Here is a 20154-nt window from a genome sequence, read left to right as displayed (position 1 = left end):
CTTCTTTAGGAAAAGTCTTTGGTAATCTTCATGCTATGCACTAAGAAAACTACAAATGGCGTGCATGCCTGTTTTCAGTACATTCATAGCTGTGGGATATTGTTTCATGTTTTATAGCATCTTGACAAGCTGAACTTTGGGCATCCCACAAAATAGAGCAATAGTTGGCTTTCTTTTTGCAACTTAAGCAAAATTCATGTCTTTAAGCGGATGGCCTGTTTTCAGGGACAAAGTCTCTATCCCATTGGGATTTTATTTGGTTATCATTTTTCCAGTAGCTTGAAGTCACATCCCAGTGTTTGGGCTGGAGGAGGGATGTGCTTTACCAAAGAAAATGTTATATGATCCTCAAGTGCATAAACAGAAGTCAATGGAAATTCTGTCACAGGGGATACAATATTCATTACAATATTCACTGCAGCATTGTAACTAGTGCCTGTTGAATGCTTGTCCCTGGCATTATTGTAGGACTTACAAATTACAGTAACTGATTTTTTTCCCCCTTTACAGCCTGTGGTAAGAAATATGTTCCTTTATTTTTCCCCCTACAATTATCACTCTGTGGCTCCTCCTCAAGCTTTACAGAGGGGGATAGATTTTTCACTCACAGTTTTCTGCAATGCGATCTTGGTGATACAAATCTTTTATCTATGATGATGAGATTTCACATCTTGCTGAAATGGTAAGATTTCTAAAAAAACGTGAAGCTTTAAATGCTATCTAGAATTGATTCTGAGTGAGAAAGAAAGCTCTGCCAGATTTTCTCCTACATATTTGAGTTCAGAAATCTCTGAGATATTTTTGCTTTCCTACAAAGTTCTCAGACCTATTGGACATAGACTGAGGCATTCATAGAATCAACTAAAAAGATATCTTCTAGAGTTTAAGATAGACACAGGAAATATGTGGTCCTCCTGATAAGGATAACTTGCAGTTTCCACCAGCCCTAGCTAGGAGATTAACAGCACTAGAGGGTCATAAGTTCCTTCACATGTGGTTTAAGGATACTGATTTGGAGCAAGAGCTATAAAGAAAAAGGAAGTAGTATGCATTATTTCCCCAATTAATAGGCCTAAACAGTGGTATATAGTAACAGATATTCTTTCTTCTAGGCTCTCGAGTAAAGATGTAAAGGCTTCGGGAAAACAGAGACAATTTTATTTTGGTCATAGACTAGCATAGAATTAGTAACATAACAATCACTCTAAAATAGAAATAAAAATAATAAGTCAGACTGACAGAATAAAATGATGTAAAGATAAAATTATTAAGGGAAAATTACAAAGTACAGGAATTAAAACAAAAGAATCCTATAAAATTACAATTAATTTTACAACAAAACTAAATGCTATAAACTGTTAGGATAGATAGCCATAAGTAATATTAGAATTTATAAAATGCCATGAAGATGTAACCTGTGCTAAGTTATATTAAGACTAATACTTGCTGAAGCCGTGCTAGGGTTTTTGGGGATTAAAAACCAATTTGAATGGCTTCTACCTTACTGGGATTCTGAAGGGCCTTAAAGACTTGGCTCTTTGCCCAGCCTTTGGAGAGGATACTTCATGCCCCCCCCCTCTTTTTCTGTTCCTCTCTGCCATCATTATCCCTTTGTCTTGTGCTGTTTTTATGTTTTAGGTATTCTCTGTGTTTGCACAATTGTGAATCTCCCAGTCTCTGTGAGTCGAGTGACATATAAATTTAATAAATTATTATATACACAATTATGTGAAATCAACAGCTGCTAGTTCTTTAGCTGGCACTGGCCTTCATCTGCACTTCCCGTGTTCTTCCCAAGAACCTAGACTTTTGGAATATATGTAGTATTTATGTGAATCCAAGCAGTGTGATCTTTTGTAATTGACAAATGGAAATTATTATTAACAATAGCAAAGTAAAACATGGAATGATATGTGTATATTTGAATGGAAACAAGAAAAAAGGGGGGGAGGAAAGAGAGTAAAAAAGAGAAAATATACTGAGTTATGGAACCCCAGTTAAGGCTCAGCATCACCTCACTTGAGGGGGCTGTTTACATTTAATTATAGCTCTGACACAAAAATGGGCTACATTGCCTGAAATTCCTACTACTGGTCAACTAGCAATAAGAGTGCAGTAATCAGCTTCCAGCCTGTATACTGTTTATGTATGTATGTATGTATGTATGTATGTATGTATGTACATATGTATGAGAAGTTTACCTGTTACATAGTTTTCTATAAAAAAGGTAATACAGCAACATAAGACTCACAGTTTCAATTTCCATGTCACTGCAAGTACAGTAGTCCTCAACTTAGGATCACAATTGAGCTCAAAGTTTATGTTGTTAAATGAGACATTTGTTAAGTGAGTTTTGCACAACTGTTTTACGACAGTTGTTAAGTGAATCACTGCAATTGATAAATTAGTAACACGGTTGTTAAGTGAACCTGGCTCCCCCATTGCTTTTGTTTGGCAAAAGTTTGCAAAAGTTTGACCTTGTGAAACAGCAACACTCATAAGTAGGAACCAGTTTCCAAACATCTGAGTTTTGATCACATGGTTATGGGGATGCTACAAAGGCTTAAAGATGAAAAATGGTCATAAGTCACTTTTTCCAGGGCTGTTGTAACTTTGAACAGTCACTAAATGAACAGTTATAGGTTGAGGACTACCTATAGCCACAGTTCTTTTGTATGCTGTACAACCTTCTCTCAAGAGGAGGGAGGGGAGGACATTACGGTGAACAAAATCTTCCTGTGTGATCTGTGTTTTGATAGACTTGGGGTTGGACAGAACATTAATACAGGGGCCAATGGGAGAACCATGTTGATATTAGTATTAGAAGTCTTAGTGCTAACTTTATCCATTGGCTTTTAGAAAAGAAATATCTACTGTGAAAATATTTTTAAAAAGCAAGAATAAAAAGTATTAACAGCAAAAAAAAAAAAGGACGACAGTACACAGGCAAGAGAAGGAACCACAATTTTTAAAATTGGATTGCATTCCAGGAACTACTGAGTCTTATGATCAGCTTCATATGCGAGATCTGTCAATCTACCACCTGTTTTGCACTGAACAAATGTGCTTGCTCTAGAAGAATGCAATACCACTGCAAGGCTCATGAAGTCAAACTTCAAAGCAATACAGTGAAACTTCCATTGATGTATAGCTTTGTATTTCACAGCTGGACTCCCTCTCCAGAGAGTAAGGTTGAACTGGTTTTGTCTTTAGAAAAGATTTTTGCTTATTTGAAGAACTTTTTTTTTTCTGAAAAAAATGTTAATGCTAGTATAATGAACGAGACAAACTCTAGTTTAGTTTTCTGAAGCCTCATAACCTGGATACCTACATACGCACTTCTTTGTTCTTTCCTGTTCTCTTTCTTACTTGTTAGCATATACTATGCATCCTAATATATATACATGTGATCCATATCTAAATATTAAAAATGCTTTTGAATTTCAATGCTTTTGCATGGTGTGAATTTGTGGTGTGTGTGTGTGTGAGAGAGAGAGGGGGGGAAAAATGTATTGTAATTTGTTTTGCAACACTAAATAAAAATAGGTTCCAAACTAATGCCAGTGTCATGGCTGGCAGAATACTGTTGCTTAAGAAAACACACATATATAACTTGATATAACAACTTATTCCAATTTGTTCAACTTTTATGCTTTGAGGAACTTTGGGTTATAAGTTCTATCTTGTGCAGGAAACATGGGTGCTTTAGATTTGTGCAAAATTGGATATTTTTAAATAGGTTTATAAAAAGATTTTCTGGAAGAAGCACTTCCAGTCCTAAACATCAGCTATTAAGATCACAAGACCAGCTAAGATCCTTTGGACTCTTTCATTTACCTCTTCTTTCCACAGAGTTTAGCTAATTCACGTAAATTTTTCTTTTGGGCTCATGTTGAGCTTTGGGATGTTCATCAATATTCTGATCACATTCATTGCTTAAGGATAAGCTCTCTTTTTTTTTTCTATGCCTGGACAACCTCTTGATTTGTTCTACAGCCATAATCAAGACCCAAGATTGGTGTACAACCCCATTTGATTTAGGAGAATATTTATGGATTTTTCATATGCAGTTTTTGGGAAAAACTCAGTAATTTCCAAACAAAAAAATGGCTCTTTAGGGTATTTTACATGAAGCACTGTCATATTCCATGTCTTTTTCAACTGTGGAACAGATTCTTTGGCGGAAGCTGATTAGATTAATGTTTTAGCATGTCGGACTTCATATCTTGATACTGATTTAATACAGGTATGGTATGTCCTCCTACTATTTTAATACAATTGCATGGTAGCCTCACAAGTTGACTAACATATCCCAAATTAATCAAGAGCAGTTAATATAATGGTTGGAAGAGAAACAGTTGCCAAGAAGGTCACTGTAGGTTATCCTTGAGATGATCCAAACTATTGGACAGGCATGTTCAAGATGATTACTTTGGGCACATGGAATAGCTAAAACAAACAAAGGAAGCATCAATTGGTTTGAATTATAAAAATGCCTATTTCAGACATTCTAGAAGAATCAATGTGTATTTGTCTGCAGAAATACTTCTTCAGCAAAACTATATTACAAGGTCAGGGATAATGATTTGTGCAATAATAGGCCTGTATATTCTAAGCCACAGAAGACAAACAGGAATCAGGGTAGAACATCTGGCAGGAATATGGAATATTAAAGCATGGCTGAGTAAATTTACAATCCAGGAATCAGAAGTTTCTGTACCTGCAAATCTATTTTGAGATTATCCAACAGACATTTGTTGGGAAATCTCATCTTGTTCTTGAAACCTGGAATACAATACATTTTTAGTATATGTTCCTCCATCATATAAATTTTATTTTATTTTATTTTTATTTTTATTCCATTTATATCCCGCCCTTCTCCGAAGACTCAGGGCGGCTTACAAGCTTGTGGTAGCTAATGTTATTACTTATTCATAATAAGTAATCGTGGATGAAAAGTGAAACATTTTCAAAGGAAAAACCAAGAAATTTCAGTTGCCTTTTGGAAAAGCACCTTTGGGACAACCATGACCTGGATGATTGAGAATCTCCATTGACACTTATTCATAAGTTTCTGAACTTTTTCCAAGTATTGAGGGGCAGGTTTTAGGTGTATATCAAAATCTGATACACTGTCAAATCCTACTATACATTCAGTTGCTAACAAGAAATTATACAATTCAAAAATTAAACTTCCTTGGTAATGATCTCTAATAAAGCTAAACTGCAAACAAAGCTGCAGTAGACTCTGCCTCCTGATTCAAAGAGAGGTTGTATTTCCAAAGTAATGAGTTATTTCTGATGTCCCTAAAGAACAGGAATGCATGCTAAGCACAAAAATCTCCTTACCCAAGAGGTTTCATGGTGTACCCCATATAATATATTTTTTTCTTTGATTAGCAACATATGGTGAAGGCTGTATTTTTTGTTGTAGGTCTGGCAACATTTTTGTAACTTTCAGGTCAGCAAGAAAAAAAAAGATAATTGGGCATACTGTTTCTTTGTGTTCAGACATTACACTGTCACTGTAAAGATTTAAGTGAAACTGTTTTCATTGCAGGACGCTACAATCTGACAGTTTTGCCTGGGAAGGGGATTCAGAGAACAGCATACATAGTAAGTTGATAGGAAGCCAACCAGTGCATCCCAAGACCCCGCCAAGCCTCGGCAGCTATCAGCTCCATTTTGCCTTGCAGCAGCTTCAACAACAAAAGCTTCAGTCACGGCAACTTTTGGACCACAGCCGAGCACGGCATCAGGTGACTAAGATGCATGAGGCTAATATTATTGGGGAAATATATAGGCCAAAAAAAAAATCCCATATGGAGTTTTATTTATTTTTTTATTTTAATCCCATTTATATCCCGCCCTTCTCCGAAGACTCAGGGCGGCTTACAATTTAAGCACAAACCAATGTGCTTAGCAATAGCCTTCATTCTATGTATATGCCTGCTTATTAGGGCTTTCGCCCCCCCCCCAGCAGCATTATTACAAAGTCAGCTTATTGCTCCCAACAATCTGGGTCCTCATTTTACCTACCTCGGAAGGATGGAAGGCTGAGTCAACCTTGAGCCTGGTGGGATGCGAACCTGCACTAATTGCAGGCAGCTGGTGTTGAGCCAAATATGGTAAAAATTAAAATCTGGGTGGGGTTTTTTTTTTTTAGAAATCACAGAAGTTTGGTTAGATATATAAGTAGTAACCATGGAGACTGGAACTTCCATCACTAAGCAATGCAGTGGTAAAGTGAGGATCGGGGGTTGTTAAGCTAATCCCGTGTGGTTTGCAACTAGGCCAGAAGGCAGAGAAAGTATGGCGGGCAGTGCAAGCATAGCGGAGCTGGGGATACGGTTGTTGAATAGGGGAGATTGCAAGGCGCGACGTGAGTATGGTGGGGCCAGGATGAGAGGGTTGCAAGCAACTTACTGGAGCGACTTGTGACCTTCCCTGCTGGCGTCCCCATTAATTTTGCTTATAGAAAGCTGGTAGGGAAGGTCACAAATGGCAGTAGCAGTAGCACTAAGATTTATATATCATTCCATAGCGCTTTATAGCGTGCTCTGAGCAGTTTACAATGTCAGCATATTTCCCCTAACGATCTGGGTCCTCATTTTACTGAGCTTGGAAGGATGGAAAGCTGAGTCAACCTTGAGCTAGTGAGGATTGGACCCCTGGCATTGGACCTGCAGGTTGACCAAATAATGGTCATCTGACAGTGATTCTGCAACCCTCAAGGGCCAAGTATCCAGATGGCAATACCATGACTGCAGGGGTGTTGTGATGGCTGGAACCTTGTGGACCAATTGTAAGTCTCCTTTTACAGCACCATTGTAGCTTCAAATGGTCACTGAAGGAATGGTCGTTAAGCAAGGATTACTTGTATTTTAATTTGCATGGTAATTTTGCAACCACAGTTTCCTACAAACTGAAAGATTCTTGTATTCTTATATCAGCATATAAAGAAAGAGTGGGAAAACAGAGAAAGCAAGCTTAACAGCATCTAGGTTGCGCAAGAAGTCAAGAAGTAACAGAAGGCAGTAGGGACAGATAGTTCTGTACAGAAATTTAAATTACCGGTTAATGTTCTATTTTTAATCAGATCAGTTTTGAAAGTCAAAATCACAGCTCTGTAGATTTTTGTATTGATCGATGCATTGGATTTTGTATCCTATAGTGCCAAATTTCTTTTTTCTTTGGTTTATATTTATTAGAATATATATCCTGCATTTCATTCAGAAGCTTAAGAGAGCATTCCCTCTTCCTATTTTTCCCCATACGAGCAACCCTGTGTGGTAGGCTGGGCTGATAGAGCAGGACTAGTCCAAAGTCATCTAGTAGGCTTCTTTGTTAAAGGCAGAGTGGATCCTGGATCCCTTGACTCCTAATCCAGCACCTTAATCACTATTATAAAAATAGGTTTTCTTCCCCAATATATTTCCAGTCTGTCTAATTGCTTTCATTTATTAGTTTAGCTTTAATAACTTAAAAAGCTTGGGAAATATATTACTAAATATACTAAGTATTTTATTAGCATGTTTTTTCATTGTACCTAGAATAATGAACATTACCCTTCATATTAGCTAGCCTTACTGTAATAAATAGTAACTTTACCTAAAGCCTAACACCGCACAATTTATTTCCATGTAGCAAATATGGCACAATAATTGCTTTGTTCTTTATGATATCATACTCGAATCTGTTGTGCAAATATATGGTTTTTCTAGCATACTTTCTTAGCTTTATGTTTTCAAAAATCCTTTACCCCAAACTGCGAGCATTAGGTACAGAAGAAAGCCAAAAATTAGCTCCTGTTGTGGTTTCCTAAAACATTTTGGACAGAAAACTGCTAAGGGGAAAAAAAGAAACCTCCAGTAGATTGACAATGGCTATGAGGTCTGCTCATATAGCTTCTCCCTTCATTTTCAGCTCTTTCCAACTTTTAGTGAAGAAGAAATACTAAGCATGTTTTTAATGTCTGTGCAAGGGGACTCTGCTTGGCTAACCTTGTAAGTTAACTTGTGTGAAGGGGGCCGTGATGCCTGGCTCTTTTAATTGCTGACATGGAGATGATGTTGTTCTTGGCTTGGGGCAAAGCCATTACTCAGGAGTTTCTCTTCAAGTGATCCTTTGTTAAGCTTCTGTTTGCATCTCCTACACTCCCTCTTCCAGTCCCTCTGAGCACAGACGTCCTGTGGCAGACTTATAAAGATCATTGCCACATCTCAGGCTCAGGAAACACTGAAGTTTCCATTATTAAAGAAAAGGGCCTTTAATGCAGAAGCTCTCTCTTTGCCCCTGGAGCAATAAAAGATTGAAATGATTTAAATGTAAAAAAACAACAACAACAGGATTACAACCGGATATTCCTGCCCTCAATAATCAGCAAGTTTACTGATATATTTCCTGTTAACCTTAGGGAATAAGAAACAAATGTCTGCCTAACTAATTTGTGTACGTTTTCCCATTCACTCAGTCAATACCAGGTTTTCTTCATCTGCTGCACGGGGGCCAGGTTATCTGTGGAACCTCCTTTCCCTAAAGACTTCTGCCCTACCAGATCAGATAGGGTTGGTACACTCCTGGTTCCTTCCCTTAGTTCCCATCAAATATTGCCACTGAGGGGAGCTAGGAAGCATGCCTTTTCTGTGACAGCCCTATACCCTATCGAACACTCATCCCCTGAAGTTCAGCGGGCCTCTATACTCCTAGCCTTCCTTAAAGCTTTCTCCCCGCTCCCTCAAAGGCTGTATAAGGTTAGATGACTGCACATCAAAAGGTTGGTTTGGTGCCAGGTTTTTGTTTTTATTGTATTTATTTTTATAGTTCCGTGGTTTTTATGTTTTTATAGTGCAATGGTTTTTATGCTGTTTTAACTTTTGATTAGGGCAGGGGTAGGCAACCTCGGCTCTTTTATGACTCGTGGACTTCAACTCCCAGAATTCCTGAGCCAGCTTGGCTGGCTCAGGAATTCTGGGAGTTGAAGTCCACGAGTCATAACAGAGCCGAGGTTGCCTACCCCTGGGTTAGGGTATGCCCAGATTTGGTTCCAAGTTGGGCAGCTGTATAAATGTTTTAAATAAATAAATAAATAAATTTTGACAGGATTATTTGTCAACCACTGCTTCTCTTGAGTTCTTAAAAGCTCATGTTTGTGCCATAAGTAGTAAACTCTAGCCATCCCATCTTCTATCGGCCTTTTTCAGTTTCCTTCCGTTTTTCCAAGATCAGGGTTAGTCTTCAGTGACTCTTGCCTTCCCCAAATGTTACGTGTCCAAACTACTTCAGCTGTAGCGTCATCATTAGGGCTTCCAGGGAGTTGCCTGGTTTTTCTTCCTCTAGCATCGAGAGGGATTTGTTCTTGGATTCTAAGGTTCTCTCAACAGGTTTTGTCAGCGCTTCAGTTCAAAGACATCAGTTTTTCCATTCTTCAGTCTTTCAGAGCCAAATGTTGCAACAACAACAAAATAACATTGTCTTGACAATATGTATTTTGTTTTCGGTGTGATATCTCTGCCCTTCAAATGAACTAGAATAGATTTAGCAGTCTTACCCATAATATGTTTGAACAAGGACAGAATTTGAGTCTTCTCGTGCTCCTCCCTATGTTCTGGTACCTTACGCCGCATAGCTGTGTATTGATCTCAGTTCTTTGGACTATAATAATGGCAATTCCTATGTGAGTGAATGCTTACAGAACAGTTTGTAAGCAACTCCTATTAAAACTTTCATGCTGTTTTTTTCTTGCTTGATATTAATTAGCATGGATTTTCAATTCAGGAACAGTTTTGCATTTGAAAATAATAGATGCTAATTTAGATGTGTATAATTAAAACAACACACACATACATGCTAAAATGAAGTATTATTTTACAGTGAATTAATTGGTCATTTGAATAATAGGGTACTCTTGTTCCTGTTAGGAAAATATTCTGTGACAAGTCTTCTTAGGAAATTAAGCATGGTGCTTACCTAAATAGTTGTGCTTATGGACCTTCCTCATTTTAAACATATGATTTCTTCCTGAAATACCACTTAAATATTAAGTATAAAACAAATGTTTTCATGTAGAATTGGGAGGTGACTAAGACATGAGTCACCATGGACACGGCCTGCTGGTGCAAAAAAACGTACAATTGGTGCAGAAGCTGAACCTGTAAAAAAAAAACACACCAGGTCATGGGTCCAGGTAGAGTAGGAGCCATGGGTCCAGGAAGTCTGCCAAAGTGCACATTAACTCTGATTGGGGAAGTGCATCCCCAAGGTGGAAAATCTACTAAAATGGGAGTGGGGCTTAAAACTCACAAGTACTTAGTCTTGCCTGGATTTTCCGAAGCCTGCTCCTCCCCATCCAGACCTTCACAGCCTCCAGGCATGGTGAATGGACCTTGGCAGAATTGCTTGGTTAGTCCAGCATGCAGATATGAACTGGGTATCATTGGCAACCTGAAAATTGTCCAGATCCACTAGGTCAGACATGTCAAACACAAGGCCCGGGGGCCAGATCCGGCCCGCAAAGTGGTTTCATGTGGCCCGCGAAGCCACCCTGGAAACAGTGAGGGAACGGCCCCCACTGCCTTGGCCCTAGCCCAGAGACTCTCCTTCTACCAGAGACCCTCAGATCTGTCCCACTCCTGCCCAGGCTCCCATAGGCACCCTTGATGCGAACGATGTAGAGCTGGCCACGCCCACCCAGTAGGCCATATGCACTTTAGCCACACCCACCCAGTAGGCCACACCCACCCAGTAGGCCACACCCACCCGGGCCACGCCCACCCGGCCCCTTGAGGGCAACCGCAATGCTGATGCGGCCCTCAATGAAATTGAGTTTGACACCCCTGCACTAGGTCTAGCAGTGTTCTCTGAAAGAGGGGGCAAACAGCCATCTCCTTCAAGAGAAGTGGGACCATTCCCTCCCACATGTTTTGTTTCTCATTATTGTCTATTTCAATTAAAAGAGAGGGTTCTGAGCTATCAGAATAAAAGAATGCAGTCATGTTTTAGTTGTTAATAACTGTTTTAAAATAGTTAATATTCTTGATTACTCTGGAACTGTATACAGCAAGCTTTTTATATACTGTCTTTATTTTTTGCCTATCCCTTTTGTTTCACTGTCTTTGGTTCTTTATTTTCAGGTTCTTTTCTCTTTGCCTCACTCTGCTATAACTTTCTGTGGAAATTACTTTTGTAGGCCACATACAACAGTCACGCCAGGAATGTATTAAATATATTTTTAGTGTAACAGCTGAGAAGAAGGAATTGGATCTGGCTTCTGTGGTTCATAGTTTAGGAACTTCTGGTTCGTTCTGTTCTTCAGTTTGAGTCTTCTTTCTGTTTATTTTCTTGCTTCTTTTTTCTTCATGAATCAGTGATCTTCAAAGAGTATCTGTATAGTCTGTATGACATACATCTTAATAAATTTTGCATGCAATCTGAGATAGATAGTATTCATAAGAATTGTTGATTTACATTCTTGAAGCAGGAAGAACTTGCTCTCTCTAAGGTTATCTGGGAAAAGGGGGATTGCTGGATTGCTTTGTTAATAAGCCTTTAAAATCATGGTTTTTCTGCTCAGTTTTTTTTACACATCTTTTGCCAAGAAAAGGGACTGTGTATTATGCCTGTCCCAGAGTTTTGGTTTTTAAAGCATTTAAGATAAAGCTTGCTATACAGAAAGATGTTTAACTCGATTTTAGAGCATATGTTTTGTATGAAAATGATAATTGATTCAATGTTTGGCAAATGAAGGTAGATCTTTAGGATTGTAATTCTAGACTGTTAATCCTGAAATCTTTAATTTTTACTTCTTTATTGACTGAATTACTCATTAGCCTTATATAGCCTGCCGCCTTTGAAAATTTATTGGCCTTGCTGATTGGAAGTTCTGGGAATGGTAGTCCATGTAGTACAAATGAGAAAGCTGAGATAATTTCCTAGAGGCACTAAAATCTAACTAATTGTCAGATCCCCTCAGGATTGTATTAGTGCAAAGAAATAAACATGCACACAGGCAATTCCAGACATGCTGTATATAAATACTGAAGTGCTTGAATCTTTGGAAGTTTTAAACTTTGGAACATTGGATGGTGATCCTTCCCTATGAATAAAAAGCACAGAAGCTTTTATGTTTGTTTGTTTTGCTTCTTGGGAGCAAAAATCTCCTTGTGAGATTATTTTTCTTGTACTAGATCTGTTATGCTATTTTTTCTTTATTCTAGAAGCTGTATTTTCACTCATAGTCTTATGTAATTTGTTGTTAATGCTTATTAAACTCTAATGATACTTCGAATAAGGACCAAGTGGGATGCCACATAAAATGTGTGATTGTGTTCAAAGCAACTTGAGAGATCCAAGCTTGAGAGACTGGATACAACTCACCAATAGAGATTTAATTAAAGATACAATGCACAGCACTCTAAAAACAAAGATAATTAAGTAGAAGTTGTCAATCAAAGCATATAGAGTCCATGTTATTACTCAGGCAAGATGATAGTGTTAGTTAGAAGAATCTCCTCACTAAGACAAAAATATTTTTCTGATACAGCATGCTGTGCTGTATATTGGTCAAGAATGTGTATGAGGAAACGGTACCTTCTAATACCTTCCAATTACTGTCCAATCACTAGTAATCTTTTCTCCAATTTCCTTCCAAAATAATTTGAATTGGTGGTGATCTTTACAATCGACTGATACTAAACTAAGTACGGTATTCTATAAAGAAATATTTTATCATCTTGATTCTCCTTTCATTCAAATACAGTAGATAATGTTTTCTAGTTTTACTAGAGAAAAAAATACCTAGAGATATATGTATATTTTTGCATTTTCTTGAACAATGTATTGTCAAGTTCCGACGTATGGTATGGGCTTTTCAAGTGACTCTGAGGCATTGTTTACCTTAAAAGTCCTTTATTACCCTATTACACCGGCAAATGCTTGCTCGAAGGAAGCTGGAATCTGAAATCTCCGCCCCTTGCACAATATATTAAAACACAATTCTCCACCTTTCTAATTTTGTCATTAATCATATTCTCCAATTAATTTAAAGAATCAGTTTCCCTTCCGTTAGAAGAACCGCCAAAGCCATATTTATCTTCTTTAGAGAGACAAATCGAGAGGGGATACATGGGGAACTCATCAAATTTGCAGATGACACCAAGCTGGCAGGAATAGCCAATACTCCAGAAGATAGGCTTAAGATACAGGAGGATCTGGACAGACTCGAACACTGGGCACTAAAATGAAATTCAATTGTGAAAAAAGTAAAGTTCTACATTTAGGCAGGAAAAATCAAATGCACAGGTATATTATAGGTGGTACCTTGCTAGATAGTAGTAACTGTGAGAGGGATCTCGGAGTCCTAGTGGACAATCACTTAAATATGAGCCAGCAGTGTGCTGCAGCTGCCAAAAAAGCCAACACAGTGCTAGGCTGCATTAACAGAGGGATAGAATCAAGATCACGTGAAGTACTAATACCACTTTACAATGCCTTGGTAAGGCCACACCTGGAATACTGCATCCAGTTTTGGTCACCACGATGTAAAAAAGATGACGAGACTCTAGAAAGAGTACAGAGAAGAGCAACAAAGATGATTGGGGGATTGGAGGCTAAAACATATAGGGAACGGTTGCTGGAATTGGGTATGTGTAGTTTAATGAAGAGAAGGGTGAGGGGTGACATGATAGCAGTGTTCCAATATCTCAGGGGCTGCCACAAAGAAGAGGGAGCCAAGCTATTCTCCAAAGCACCTGAAAGCAGGACAAGAAGCAATGGATGGAAACTAGTCAAGGAGAGAAGCAACCTAGAACTAAAGAGAAACTTCCTGACAGTTAGAACAACTAACCAGTGGAACAACCTGCCTCCAGAAGTGGTGAATGCTCCAACACTAGAAGTTTTTAAGAAGAGACTGGACAGCCATTTTTCTGAAATGGTATAGGGTTTCCTGCCTGAGCAGGGGGTTGGACTACATGACCTCCAAGGTCCCTTCCAACTTATTATTATTAAATGGCCTTGTAAGTGCATTCCTATTCTTCCCTCCTCCCAACTTTAAACTAAAGCAATACACAAGTCTTAAAGCAATACACAAGTTTAACATATGAAATAGCTACTTCTTCATCTCTTGTCAAGCAATAACATTTGATGTTAGCAGTGTTGACATGTATATTCTATATGTCTTTATCACATACAGATACCTTTCTATACACATTCTAAATTTTGTGTCCTTTCATATTTTTCCCTTTACAACTGATGAACAAATTATTTTTTCACTGATCTCTCTTTGAGAAAACCTGAGTGGAATTTCAACATTACTGAGACTTAGAGATGGAATGGAAAAGTACCAACACAACCCTCTCTCCCCCACCCCAAGTAATTGAAAGAAGGTATATTGTTCATTGCCACCTTCTTGTATCCTGGCTGAAATGTATTTGTGAGATGCTGGATGAGCCACAATGATCAATTCCCTCTCTGGTTGGCGAGAAGAAGAGAAACATGTTTCTAAACAAAACATAACTGCTAGCATGATCTAACTTGGAGGAGATTTTTGTAGATGCCTGCAACTACTTTGAAGCTTCAGAAAAGATTCAGTCATAAAGAGAAGAGTCTAGCGGCCTTTAGGAGGAAGAATTTGGCTTTCTGTTTAGAACATAGCAGCTTACATGCTTGTTCTGCTATTAAGAACCTAGCTCCACACTGATCCATTTAGGGTGATGGCCCAATAATTACTGTCTTTATGGGGAAGTGAGAGAGAGGAAGAATGAATTCTGACAGATACAGGTAATCCTCGACTTACGACCACAATTGAGCCCAGCATTTCTGTTGCTAAGTGAGACAGTTGTTAAGTGATTTTTGCCCCATTTTATGACCTTTCTTACCACAGTTATCAAGTGAATCACTGCATCTGTTAAGTTAGTAACATGGTTGTTAAGTGAACCTGGCTTCCCCATTCACTTTGCTCATCAGAAGGTCACACATGACTCCGACATGTAACCGTCATAAATATGAACCCAGTTGCCAAGCATTGGAGTTTTGATCGTGGAGATGTTGCAATGGTTGTTAGTGTGAAAACAGTCATAAATCACTTTGTTCAGTGCTGTTGCAACATTGAATGGTCACTAAATGTACTGTTGTAAGTTGAGGACTCTCTGTATCTGAGGCTCTCCCTTAACATCAACAAAAAGAAAAGAAAACTACAGATACAGAGGAAGCTACAATTGTACAAGAAACTGTAAACGCTGAGCCAGATCTCTCTCATCCAGTTCCAAGTTCTCAGCATTTGATCTCTGCCACTTCCTTTAAAACAGGAATGAGGAAGAAGGGCTCTGGATATTACCGAACTACAGAGCCTGATGTATCCAACCATTAATCATAATGGCTAGGACAGTGAGAACCTTAATTGAGAAAACCCTTCACTGACTGGTCCCCAGATTACTTAGCCCTCCTTCAAACAGACCACCAAAATCTTGAAGCATCAGAATATTTATTAGCTTTTATTGCTGAACAGGAACCCTCAAAGGAAAACACTCTCAATCAAATGTTTACAACATAAAAGGGGAGTTTTGTAAGGTGAAGGTCAAAGACATGGATTGTCATCTTTTTAGGTCTTCTAGGGTAAGATGCTAACTTACTTTCTCAAATAATAATTCCAGTTATTTCCATAGAGTTATTGCAAGGTTCAAACAATTTGTAACTTGTTCTGTCTACTTTCAAATGAATATTGAGTTATCTTTGCAAAATGAATTGAGGTGACAAAGACCGGAGACTTTTCTTTAGCAGGAGAATCAAAATCCTGTGCATGGTTTTTGGCTTTGGAATACAGAGACAATTATGTTTTGGTTCACACGATGATAGGAAATGAGATTTTCAGTTCTTTTCCTGCTGCCTGAATGCTAGTGGGTTGTTATTGATTTTTGATTTGATTTGATTTGATTTTTTGGTATTTCATTATATTGAATGGTGCCATGTACAGCGTATTACGAGCTGTTATTTGTGTAAATGGTGGTTTGAAAAAGTCACAGAACCAACATTGTGCAAACTGTAATGATTTCTTAATATTTATCTATTCTAACAGACATTTTAAAGATTTCTTGCTCAAGAGTGTGTGGGAGAAGGTGGCTGTTACTGGCCAAACGATTAAATTAGATTAATCATTTGGTCATATTTCAGAAAATTGGTATACATACACACATGCAATTTTGTGAATGTTTCTGAGTATAAGCAGGGTTTGTTCTGGCTTTGAAATACAATATGTATGTGTGGCAATTTGTAGCTTATATAGGTGCTGTTAAAACAATCCCATAGCACTATTTTCAACCTAGTATCAATTATTCTTCAAGAAAACAATTTCTTCAACACAAATAAAGAAACATTCTTTTAAAAAAATTACAGATCCTGTTGCCAGGTTTAGTAACTTGATTTAATTTGCCTAACAATAATTTGCTAGGCCTTTCTTCCCTCCCTTAAGCAGTCTTTGACTGACTGAAACTGTGGAAAAATGTGGCCATGGCTCACTCAAATGTGTTGGCCTGATTTCATTGATCTAAGATGATTTGTTAGAAAACAGTAAAGAAATGAATTGTCTGATTTGGCCTAACATCTACAGTATATGACTTCCTGTTTCAAACCTAGATGCACACAGCAAAGAACTATTCAAATGATAAATGCTTTTATAAGAAATGATAAATGGTAAATGTTTAATCATGATGAAAGAAATAGGATGGTGCTCCATACTTGTTATCTGGTTGCCAAATTCTTGAAATACTTAATGCTTTACACACAGGGCTCGTAATACATACTAAACTTATATTTCTATTAATTAGATTTTTATCTTATCTTTCCCACACCATTTCCCAGTTAGTTATATATTACAGTGTACATAGATCATCCCCTTTCTATTTTGTCAAGAAGGTAGGGAATTTCTACCTTTTTCATTTCAATTTTCATTTCTCACTTCAAAAGCATTAGTAATACTTTTGAATGATCTCTGGCTTGGGTGGGATCCTTGCCTTATTTGACCTCTTGGTGGCTTCCGATACCATCGACCATGGTATCCTTCTGGATCAACTTGGAGGATTGGGGTGAGCGGCATGAGTTTGTTCTGGTTCACTTCCTTTCTCTGGAGTTGATTCCAGTCCATGGTGATCAGGGAGGAAAGATTCTGCCCCTGGCCCCCATTCTGGGGTTCTGCAGGGATTGATGCTCTTCCCTCTTCTGTTTAACAACTACATGGGACTGCTGGGTGAAGTTATCCATTGCTAGACAGTGAGGATATCAGTATGTTGATAACACCAGCCCGTACATCTTTGCTTCTGAATGGGAAACAACAGGTTTCATCCAAATCCTGGCAAGACTGAATGGTTTGGGGTTTGGGGGCCCTCTGGTTCTAGAATTATAACTTTCTGGTGCTGGATGGGGTTGCACTGTCCAAAACAATCTGCAATCTGAAGGTCCTCAAGTATTCATGAGTCCTGCTTGATAAGCAAGTGGTATATCATGCATCAATTGCACTTGTTCCTGGATCAAGTGGCCTTACTCATGGTCACTCATGCCTTGGTCAAATTCTAGTTGAACTGTTGAGGGGCACTCTACATGGGACTGCCCTTGAGGAATATCTGGAAACTTCAGCTGGTGGAAGATGCCGTGGCATGAGCAGTTATATGTTTTTTGTACAGCACACATTACATCTCTGCAGCACAAGCTGCATTGGTTGCTAGTTTGTTTCCAGGTCCAATTCAAGGTGTTGGTGTTGACCTTCAAGCCCTACTTGACATGGGACTGTATTGTTTGGGGGGCCACCATTGCCCAATTTCATCTACCAGATTTAACAGAATGGGCATATTATGGAGTCAGTCATCTAGGGAATTATATTTGGTGCCTAGGCAGCAGGCCTTTTCTGCAGCGGCCCTGTGCTGTGGAATCATCCCCCCCCGCCCCGCCCAAGGTAAGCATACTTTCGTTGTTTCTAAGCTTCCAAAACTCCCTGAAGACCTGGTAAAATCAGCAGGGGATGGGTGAACTAGTGAGGTGCCCATATTACTATTAACATCCCTTTGTCTATTATTCTTGCTTTAAGTGTTTTTATTGTTTTAAATGTTATAATATTTGTTAATGGCAAAGATATTAGATATTTATTGTTTTAGTTCTACATAACCCAAAATTACTTGCTTGGGAGATGGGCGGCCAGATACATACCTGGTCTTTATGTAAATTTAAGCTTTGATTTTGGTTATCTTGATTCATGCAATGTGAGAAAAGTTTGACTGTTGTCAAATGAGAAATATTAGTACAATGGATAACTGTATATGTACAGTATATAGTGCTTTTTTGTTAAAAAAAACGGTGCCAAACTCACACATGTCATACAAACCGCCTACATAACCCAAAATTACTTGCTTGGGAGATGGGCGGCCAGATACATACCTGGTCTTTATGTAAATTTAAGCTTTGATTTTGGTTATCTTGATTCATGCAATGTGAGAAAAGTTTGACTGTTGTCAAATGAGAAATATTAGTACAATGGATAACTGTATATGTACAGTATATAGTGCTTTTTTGTTAAAAAAAACGGTGCCAAACTCACACATGTCATACAAACCGCCTTGCCTACCCTACAAGGTTCCATCCAAAAAAGGTGCCGGAACTCTGTTCTGGGTATTCTATGAGGAAAAAAAGCTCTCTCTCTCTCTGTGTGTGTGTGTGTGTGTGTGTGTGTGTGTGTGTGTGTGTGTGTGTGTGTGTATCTGTATGTGTATATATACATATACACATATACATATATATATATATATATATATATATATATATATATATATATATATATATATATATATATATATATATATATATATATACATATGTACACACACACACACACATATATATATATATATATATGTGAAATAAAAGTAATGGCTGTATTCTTTGTGACTTGAATTACATTGAAATTGTATTGAGCTTCTAATAATTCACAAATAGCATTTACTGATTGTTGGGAAAATCCATTCTAGCTGGTAAGATCATATGTTCTCTTGAGATCTTGTTCCATCTCTAAGTCTGTGTCTAATGTGTACATCTGAATAATAAGGCCTATAATATTTTTCACATGGGAAATAATGGAATTTAAAACCACACAAATAACCCTATAGAAATCCTAGTGCTTGTTGGAAATGTTTATATTGAATACGACACAACTCATGCTACTGTGTACAAATTATTTGGCTCACTCTACATTCAACAGCTCTCAGTGATTCCTTCAGATGCATTCATTGCACTTTTCTATGCTAGACGAAGTTTATATTTGCTGACCTTCAGATGCCTCTTTTGTTATCCAGGACTGTCATCCAGTATCGTCTACAGAGAAAACACATTACTTCAGCCATCAACAAGTTTCTGATTTCTCTGGTTTTTCTAGGTTTTCTCCACCTAGAAAAACAGTACAGATTTTTGGATTTTAAACTACTGCTAGGGAGATCTGTCTGAATTTCCTTTGTCTTCCATCTCAAATTAAGGGCAATTAAGCTGACTTTGTAATAATGCCGCTTGGGGTGTGTGTGTGAAAGCCCTAATAAGCAGGCATATACATAGAATGAAGGCTACTGCTAAGTTTGTAAGCCGCCCTGAATCTTCGGAGAAGGGCGGGATATAAATGGAATTAAAATAAAATAAAAATAAAAAATTACAGCTGATTCATGCCTGATTAAGGTTTTTAGTTCAGTTTAGTTTGTATTTGCTGAAATATTCACTCAGGTCAATCTTTTCTCTGTAATCAAAAGTTTTAAACGTTTCTATCTCTCCCCCCCACCCCCGCAAAAGTAGCTTCCCCTGTCTCCGCAGCATCTCTTATAAAGGACCACAGCAGGGTGAATCCAAGTGTTAGAACCCCGTCCGTGTATGCTGATTGGAGCACATAGCAGCCAGAAAGCAAAACAAAGAAACAACTTTTTTGGGGGGGGAAAATATCTGCGGCCCCCAAGAAAAACAGTTCTGACCTTTCCGTAGCCTCTGACAATTATGCTGTTAAAGGTTGCTTTGCTGACTCTCCCCACTGGGTGATAGAGCTGCTTGTCTGTCTGCAGAAACACTCACAGAGCTAAGCAAGGCTTGTACAACAGGAAGGTTACACATTCAACCATTTCTCCATTATACAATGAACTGTGA

General features: G+C 38.2%; 1 protein-coding gene across 1 annotated transcript in view; it reads left to right on the top strand.

Annotated features, from left to right (window-relative positions):
* Nucleotides 1-20154, top strand: part of TTLL5 (tubulin tyrosine ligase like 5) — a 145993-nt gene that overhangs the window by 108739 nt on the left and 17100 nt on the right. The window contains exon 32 of the mRNA XM_081343313.1: nucleotides 5561-5759. Coding sequence (XP_081199439.1) covers nucleotides 5561-5759 — 199 coding nt within the window. The remainder of the gene's footprint in view (nucleotides 1-5560; nucleotides 5760-20154) is intronic.

The sequence above is a fragment of the Vipera berus genome (genome assembly GCF_964194415.1).
Source record: "Vipera berus genome assembly, chromosome: 1".
Taxonomy (NCBI): Eukaryota; Metazoa; Chordata; class Lepidosauria; order Squamata; family Viperidae; genus Vipera; species Vipera berus.
Note: the sequence above shows the minus strand (reverse complement) of the source record. Positions and strands in the feature narration are given on the sequence as shown.